This window comes from Mastomys coucha, unplaced genomic scaffold, assembly GCF_008632895.1.
Source record: "Mastomys coucha isolate ucsf_1 unplaced genomic scaffold, UCSF_Mcou_1 pScaffold3, whole genome shotgun sequence".
Taxonomy (NCBI): Eukaryota; Metazoa; Chordata; class Mammalia; order Rodentia; family Muridae; genus Mastomys; species Mastomys coucha.
Genome location: NW_022196909.1, coordinates 62536094 through 62544924, shown reverse-complemented (window position 1 = coordinate 62544924; position 8831 = coordinate 62536094). Strand labels below are relative to the sequence as shown.

General features: G+C 55.9%; 1 protein-coding gene across 1 annotated transcript in view; it reads left to right on the top strand.

Annotated features, from left to right (window-relative positions):
- Nucleotides 1-8273, top strand: part of Foxp4 (forkhead box P4) — a 55131-nt gene extending 46858 nt beyond the window's left edge. Inside the window, exons 10-16 of the mRNA XM_031347043.1 lie at nucleotides 10-295; nucleotides 382-458; nucleotides 1260-1361; nucleotides 4815-4936; nucleotides 6342-6408; nucleotides 6820-6989; nucleotides 7290-8273. Coding sequence (XP_031202903.1) covers nucleotides 10-295; nucleotides 382-458; nucleotides 1260-1361; nucleotides 4815-4936; nucleotides 6342-6408; nucleotides 6820-6989; nucleotides 7290-7437 — 972 coding nt within the window. The 3' untranslated portion in view covers nucleotides 7438-8273. The remainder of the gene's footprint in view (nucleotides 1-9; nucleotides 296-381; nucleotides 459-1259; nucleotides 1362-4814; nucleotides 4937-6341; nucleotides 6409-6819; nucleotides 6990-7289) is intronic.
- The last annotated feature ends 558 nt before the right edge of the window (nucleotides 8274-8831 follow it).

Below are 8831 nucleotides of genomic sequence, written 5' to 3'. Positions count from 1 at the left end.
CCCCCCCCCCATCCTTCCACAGCACAGCCCTGGCCTTCAGGGAACAGCCTCTCTGGGTGCTTTGTCCAGCACCTACCCCATTGCTCACAGCTGAACCCAGTCCCTGGCTCCTCCTCATTCTCCAAGGTGACCGTCTCCGCAGACCCATTCCCAGATGGCCTCGTGCACCCCCCAACTTCAGCTGCCGCCCCTGTTACACCCCTGCGTCCCCCTGGTCTGGGCTCTGCCTCTTTGCACAGTGGGGGTCCTGCACGCAGGAGAAGCAATGACAAATTCTGCTCCCCCATCTCCTCAGGTGAGGCTGCCGCAGGAGGATTGCCCTCCCCGACACTGATGTGGGTTCCGATCTGGCTGCCTCACCTTCTGTCTGTCTCCCCTCAGAGCTGGCCCAGAATCATGAGTTCTACAAGAACGCTGACGTCAGGCCCCCCTTCACCTATGCCTCCCTTATCCGCCAGGTAAGCATAGAAGGCAAGAAGGATGGGAAGGCAAGTTAGCCTCACCCAGACCTCCTGACCCCTGACCATAAGGTCTCTCCCTCCTGGACCCCTCTCATCTGGTCTGCCTCCTGCAGGCTGTAGCTTAGTCTACCTGAGCTCACTGGGTCCGTTCCTGTTCATTTTTATTGTCCGTATGCACCGTGTGACGCTCATTTCTGCATATGTACACTTAGCCTCCTTCTTTCTTTCCCTTGTCCTGCCCGCAGTCCTCGTGTTATTAATGCTCACACTTGCTATTCATAAACACAAGGACGTGCGCTTACACACGTGGCTATTTTGTGGTACTTCCTACAGGTGTGCATTCTCTCACACTCTCCTCTCAGGGTGCACTCTGCCCAAATAAAGAAAATTCCCTACTGCCTCAACAATACTGCATCCTCAGGATAGGGCACGTGAAGCCATTTCTCCCCTCACCCCCAATCCCGAAGAGGCTCCCATGTCCCTTGTGCACATGCGCAGCCTCTGGAGGCCGGGCTCCCAATACCCTCAGCTCTCTTAGCTCATTAACGTAGCAGGGACTCCCAACCTGCCTCTTAAAAGACTCCTGCATCTGTCCATCTGGTATACACATATAGCCGTGGGTCTCCTGTCCTCACAGTGAGACGGGCTGCATAGAAGGGTGGAGACACGGGGTTGGGAGACCCACAGATCCAGGGTGGAGACACGGGGTTGGGAGACCCGCAGATCCAGGGTGAAGACACGGGGTTGGGAGGCCCTCAGATCCAGGGTGAGGGTCTCTTTGCCCTTCCCTTCCTGCAGGCCATTCTGGAAACTCCAGATAGGCAGCTGACTCTAAATGAGATCTATAACTGGTTCACCAGGATGTTCGCCTATTTCCGAAGAAACACAGCCACCTGGAAGGTAAGGCCTGCCCCGTCTCCCTCATCCTGACTTTCTTCTCTAAACTACCACATCCTACTGAGACCAAGGCTACCTAACACGTGGTCCCCTCGACAGTTCTGCAGAAATAGCCCACCAGGGCCACAAACAGCCCTCACCCTGATCCCCTCAGCTGGAGCTCCGGTGTGCTAGCTTTTTTTGTAAATCTGGGACTTGCTGTGTTGTCTCAGATGGTCTAAAAACCCTGGGTTCAAACGGTCACCCTTGCCTCCACCTCCCCAAGTGCCAAGATTTCAAGTGACCATCACCACACCCTGTCAGGCAGTTGCTGGCCGTGGAACCCAGCCCTGTGTGTGCTAGGCATGCACAGTGTCCTCTTTTCAATGACCTTGACCAGCCTTGCACTGTCTCTTTAACGGGAACAAATTAGTTCTGTCTTGTATGGTACAAAAAATCCAGCCCCGTGAGACAGGGCCTCGGGAGGGTTGCCGGTCAGCTCAGTGGCAGGTCCTGGGGTAAATTCATGGTTCTAGATTCTATAACTAATCAAGTTCAGGAGGAGGTCGAAGGTGTATACTTTCCCCAGTACATGGATAGACTGAGGCCCATAGACCACTCCCAGGGACACAAATGGATACATACACCACCCAGCTCACCAGCGGCTGGGAGATAATTGTCTCTATTCAATTAGTCATTTAACACTTTCAGCCATAAGCATTTTCCTTGGAGACCAGAGGAATGCAAGGCCCTAGGAAAATGGGCCAGAGATGCAGGCTGTGACACTAAACCATTCTAATGGTCGAGATAGCGTATGCGTGTGCACCATGTGTGTGTCTTGCACTATGCAGCAAGATGGGAAAGTGGTATCTAAATTAAGGCGGAGTTGGACGAGGAGGAGGAAGTGGGGGTGGAGTATTGGCCTTTTCAGGAAGTCTAGCTACAGGAGAGGGCGTGTCTCTCTCTCTCTCTCTCTCTCTCTCTCAGAACCCTAATTGTATCCCTGGCTCTCGGGTCCCCCTGCTGGCCAGTGAAAAAACTGCAGCCAAACAGACCGCCTCCTGCAGTGTGCCGGCCTCTCAGCCGTCCTCCTTCGGGCCAGGGCACCGCCAAGCACTGGGTGGGATCTACAGCTGCCCAGCCTTTTTTACTTTAGTAATGTACAAAAGTCTACCAGAGGGGCGTATCACGGCATCTTCCCTTTCCTAGGCCAACCTCCCAAAGCTTAAAGAGACTATGTAGCTGGGGCAGCCACTCTGATTGGCTATGAATGATGTCACTTCCTGGCAACCACAGCCCTGCCCTCCTTTTGAGCTAGCATTGCGTTTTAGGAGCCACCTGGTCCAGCTTCCAACGTCTCGGCCCGGTCAGATGGCAGACTTTACAGATGATATAGTCCCATCACCTAAAGTTGAATACGGTGGAGAGCTGGTCCAGGCAGCTTTCATAGCTTCGCAGTAGCCATGCGGAGAGCCTCGCCTTGGTCTCTGTTTCATCCCTCACACAACCCAAATCTGGTCCCGATACAGTGTGGCGTGTTGCTACCCGCACCACCCAGGGATGCCACACTGCCCTGTCAGATCAGACTATCTTGGTTTGAGATCCACACGGACTTTGAGAGTTTTCAGCCAGCCAACTTCATTTCATGCTACTGGGGAAAGAGTAGCCTGTGGTTTCTTCCCTCTGTTTCTGTCCCATCTATTTTGCACCTTCTCCGAGTCACATCTCTCTCTCTCTCTCTCTCTCTACATCACTTGGGTTTCTTGATCCCCACCCCCACCTCTCCTGGTCCGCATCCATAGACCATGCTGGCTGCTTTAGACCTCGGGCATCCAGGCTTGGGAGTGGGCGTGTGCCGAGCCAGCTGCCATTTCTTAGGGACAGAGCTACCATCTGCCAAGTCGACGGTCCTCAGCAGCCCTCCCATGTCCGTCCCCTCCTAGGGCCTGTGTTGTGGGCCCATCCTTTTGTTTACGCAGCCCCCGCCAGACCCCTTAAATTGCCGTTAATGTTTCAGCGTAACGAATTAGTCTCTCGTCACGAATCAGGCTTCGAAACGAGGGAAAAAAGCCCCGGCGAGGCCACCCTCGGAAATTGGGGTCATTCTCATTTGCAAAGCGGAGGATAGGAGCCCCGTAATGCGGGCAAATTTATTCCGAGGCAGGAGCCCCGGCGTGATTAGGCCCTTTGTAATTATCGCTCCGTGAGATTCCACTCCAGCCGCCCGCCTCCCTCGTGGATTAGCAAGCGAGTCGGAAAAATACACAGGATTTAATTAGAGGCAAATTAAAATTGGTAATGAAATCGGGCCAGTTGCAAGAGGCAAGAGTTGGATGGGAGAGAGGGAGAGAGGATCTCCAGGGGCACCCACTGCCCGCCCTGCCCGCTTTCTTCCCCGTTTAGAAATGTAAAGAGGAGCCAGGGATGGGCGGATTGGAGGAGACTGGTGGGGGACGTGTAATGGGGACAGGGCTGGGGCTGCTGGTGAGAGACAGAAAAACTGAGATCGGAGATATGGAGGTGGGACCAAGGGACCTGGGGATGGGAGATGGGTGGATCAGCGCCCTCACCCAGGCTTCCAGGGGGAATTGGGCCCAGCAACCCCCGCCCATGCGTCCTACCAACCAGGTGACCTCAATTTCTGAAGTTCTCTTTCCAGGAGGAGGTAGTGACAAGATGTCTTACCCTCTTTCTTGTCTTCTTGTCTCGTCGCTGTGGGTTTGGGCTGTCTTTTCAAGTCAGCAATTGGTTTCCAGGTGTATCTTTTAGGCTCCACTGGATACCTGTGCTCCCAGGAAGCCATCTGTCCAGAGCCACAGCTCAAAGCCTCAGCCCCCAGACTCCTAGGGGTTCAGTAATGATAGTGAGGGCCGTGAACTAGTTGCCAAAGTTACGCGCAATACTCCTATGTGCCTGAGGTACAGTGTCCCAGCCTTTCTAAACCACTAGGTCTCTGTGCAATCTTTTTTTTCTTTTTTCTGAGACAGGGTTTCTCTGTGTAGCCCTGGCTGTCCTGGAACTCACTCTGTTGACCAGGCTGGCCTCGAACTCAGAAATCCGCCTGCCTCTGCCTCCCAAGTGCTAGGATTAAAAGTGTGCGCCACCACTGCCCGGCTCTGTGCAATCTTAAAATCAGAAGTCAGGGATGATTTCTGCCAGTGTGTTTGGTCAATGAAGATGGAGAAAGTAACAATTTAATGTCATTTTGTTTGGACCGGACCTCTATGTAGTCCAGGCTGGCCTGAATCCCCTGTATAGACCAGGTTAGCCTCTGCCCCCGAGTGCTCGGATTGAAGGCATGTACCACCACACCCTATCTGAGACAACCCTTTCTGAGACAGACATTGAGAACTTCCCCTCTTGATATCCCTGTGCCGGGAACGTGGTTGGTTCCCTGAGACGAGATGTGGGACCATGGGAAGATTCTCTATGTATGTTCACTGGAACGGAGGGGAATCCCATTCATTGCATCCCCAGAATGCTGTGCGCCATAACCTCAGCCTGCACAAGTGTTTCGTCCGTGTGGAGAACGTCAAGGGGGCCGTGTGGACTGTGGATGAGCGGGAATACCAGAAACGGAGACCGCCAAAGATGACAGGGTATGTGGACCCTAGCTGAGTGAGCAGTCCCAGCCTGCCCTGAGCCAGCTCAGCTCCTGCTTCTCGGGGACACCCTCGCTTCTAGATGCCTCCCCTGAGAAGGGGATGTGGGTATCAAGGGTGGAGGAGACCAGTGTGCTTGGCAGGCTGCATGGACGTAACTGGTAATACCAAGATGGGCACTGCTATCCTCCATTCTCACTTCTGACTAAGAGAAGGAATCACAGGGGACAGGGTACCAGAGAGATGACACCCACAGTAATCATGGCTAGAGCTGGCATATAGGCTGAGGTGACAGCTGCCATCCTAAACTCTTCCTGCCATAGGATAAGAATCCTGGACTCCGAGTCTTTATTTCACAGTGGACAAGTTGAGTGGAGAGGGCCAGGGGCTGGCGGGAAGCCAGCGGGAAAGCAGGTTGGTGGCAGATCTGGGTCCAGGACCAGGCCTCACATCAGGTTTATGCTCTCTTTCTGCACACAGTAGGTCAGAACCTTTCCTTATCTCGCCAGCACCTACTTTCTTGCCTACATACACTGGCCCTGGGCTCCTGGCTTAGGGGAGACCTTTATCACCCAATGTCTCTTCTCCCCAAGCAACAGGCTTCCTGTGCACTCACACAGCAGCAGGGGCAGGGCAGGGTGAGATTGTGAAATGCCCTACCATGTGCCCACATTCCAGCCTCTGTACTTGGGAGGATTCTCTCATTACCAACCTGGACCCTATTTCTCTTCTGTTCTCCCCTACTGTGCAACCTCTGAGAGGTTCTGTGGTGGGGGGCGTGGGGAGGCGAACCCCAAGCCTTGGCTTCCCCAGGACCGCTGGCTTCGGGAGCCTTCTGGGAACAGGTCTGATCACATGGCTCGCCTGCCCTCAGTTCAAGAGTTCCAGAAAGCAGGCTTAGTGTAACCTAAGCTATAGATCAGGCTTTGTTTGCCAAGCTTCAGAAAACAGGCATGGTGGCACATGTCCTGTAACCCAGTGCTTGGGAGACAGAAGCTGGAGGATCAGAGGTTCTCCATTTTGTTTTGTTTTACGAGACAGGGTCTCTCTGTGTAGACCTGGCTGTCATGAAACTCATGCTGTAGACCAGGCTGGCCTTGAACTCAGGAGATCTGCCTGCCTCTACTTCCTGAGTGCTGGGATTAAAGGTGTGTCCCTGGGGGTGGTGATTAGAAAGGGAAATTCTGGGAGTTCTGCTTCCCAGCTCTCAGCCCCAGATCACTCTAAGGTTGGAGGTTCCTGCAGGCTTGTGTGCTTTGAAAACAGAGCAGAGAGGATAAAAAGGATCCAGCTACAGGTTCCCTGAGCAGTGGCAGAGTGAAGTGCATCTTCTCATCCTGGCTCTGAGTCAGGCGAAGGTCACCTGTGGATGTGTCAGTTGAGATTGCCTTCTCTCCCGTAGAAGCCCCACTCTGGTGAAGAACATGATCTCGGGCCTCAGTTATGGGGCACTTAACGCCAGCTACCAGGTGACTGATCCCACTGTTCCCTCTGCTCTGCCCCAGACTTTGCCTAGCCTCCTCCCCCAGAGGAGGGGCATTGGTGGGAGGAGGGTAAAGGTCACACCCCACTCCTTACCAGTGTGCACCTCTGATTTCAAGCCTGAGGCCGGGAAAGGGTGGGCATAGCACATGCAGACTGGAACAGAGTCCCATCCCTTGGCCCCTCAGCCTGGGGTCCCCTGTCCCCAGGTGGGAGTTGGGGGGTGGGCATTGCTAGGAAACCTGGGTGGTGGGGTGGAGAATTCTTGCTGGTGTGTGTTGGGGGTGGAGCAGTGGAGGGGAGGTGTTACTAAGCTAGGTTGGTCTGCCCCCTGCATGAGGGCCCTGACAACCGCAAAGGGTCTCCAACCACTGATAACACCGCCCTGTGTTCTCCAGGCTGCCCTGGCAGAGAGCAGCTTCCCTCTCCTCAGCAGCCCGGGCATGTTGAACCCTGGCTCAGCCAGCAGCCTTCTGCCCCTCAGCCAGGATGACATGGGCGCCCCTGGGGAACCACTACCCAGCAATGGGAGCAGCAGCCCCCCTCGCCTCTCCCCTCCTCAGTACAGGTGAGCACATACAAGCCCTTCAGCTCATCCATCCCACAACATCTCTGTGGAAAGGGCGAGCTATCTCTCCCACCTTCATAGGACAACTGTGGGCCTCCCCACAATTCTCTCTATGTCCTCCAACTTTCTAGACTCTCTTCCTCCTCACTTCCCACATCTGCCTCTCTCCACCCCCCTCCCTCCCCCCAGAGCCATGAGAGAGGAGGTGGGATCTTAGCAGGGCCCTGGGCTTCTGGATCAATTTGTGGGAGTAAGGGGAGGCCCTGGCGGCCCCACACCCACATCACCCTTTTTGTCCAGCCACCAGATACAAGTCAAAGAGGAGCCTGCAGAGGCAGAGGAAGATCGACGGCTGGGGCCTCCCCTGGGCGCCCCCAACCCCAGCACTGTGGGGCCTCCAGAAGACAGGGACCTGGAAGAGGACCTGGGAGGAGAGGACATGTCCTAAGGGCTGGGTGGGCAGGCAGGGCAGGGCAAGACCCTGCTGCCCAATGGACCCCGGCCCCCACACCCCCACTCTACAGCCCCTCCAACCGCAAGGCACTTCGGGGACTCGGACAGGGGAGATCCGGGCCAGTAGCTCCCATGCCACCTGACTGACAGACGCCTGGGGGCAGGCCCATCCCTGCCCCCGCAGAGAACACAGAACCCTTGGACTGGGACCCGTAGAGGACATGGAGGGCCCAGACCCCCTCAGCCCCTCCCTGTATTCCCAGCCACCAGCAGCAGGGCTCTCCTTCCCCACCAGCGCTCCCCTCCAAGGCCCCTTAGCACAAGGGGAGACCCGCAGGCGGGGCTGAGCCACCCCCACAACCCTACCTTCATCCCCTCTGCCCGGTCTGGCCAGAGGACCCTTCCTGGTTCATCTCCCCTCATCTTCTTTTCCCAACTGTGAAAATTAGTTCTCCAGCCCCAGCTTCCCGCTCAACGGGGCAAGCAGGCTGGGGGGTGGGGGTGGGCGGACACCTGCAGACCAGCCCCTCAGCTGCTGGGGTGGAGAAAGTTGTGCCCTGCCCTTCCCCTCTCCCACCTGAGACAGGATCCCCCAGACTAAGCAGGCCTCCACCCCACCCTGTTTGCTGGGCACTCCTGCAGCACCCCTACTCTAGGAAGCACTGAGGGACCCCATGCTAGGCGCCTTCAGAGCTGTGTGCTAGATGGCCTCTGCCCTGAGCATCACAGCATGGAGAAAGCCAGGCTGGATCCACCCTCGCCCCCCAGCCTACGGGTCCCCAAAATGGGGTCCCCTTCCCCCCACCTCTTCCTGCCCAACCCTCCCCAGTTAAATGGATGACCAAAGACCTTTCTTATGCCAGAAGCAAAAACCAAAACTTTTTGTTGGCTTTTTCTTTTGCCGCCTCCCTCCCGAGCACCCTGCCCTCCCCCGCACCCTCCCCCCTGGCCCCAGGCTGGAAGCCTCCCTCCTTCACTTAAGTTATTGTGTTAAACCAAAGTTTACAGTGTCTGTTGGTGGCGAGACCCCCTCCTTCCCTCTTCCCCCCTCCAAGGGTCCAGGGGTCCTACCCACTTCCCCTCTGCTCTTACCTGGCCTACGGAGACAGGAGAGGGCAGAATCCTGCCCCCAACCCTGGGCTGCTTTCTGGGGTGGGGGGGCGCTCTTCAGATGCTGCCATAGGACCAAGTCCCCATCGTGCCGGGAATGTGGATTCTAGCAGAAGAGCTGGAGACAATGAGATTCCACAGACCCCCTATGGGAGACCCACAACCCAAGGCCGTGGACTGGGTATAAGGGATGCCCAGAACACCCTGACCGGGCCCCTTCCCTGAGAAAGACTTCTTAGATATTTCCCAGGAGAACCCCGCATTCACCACCAACCCTCT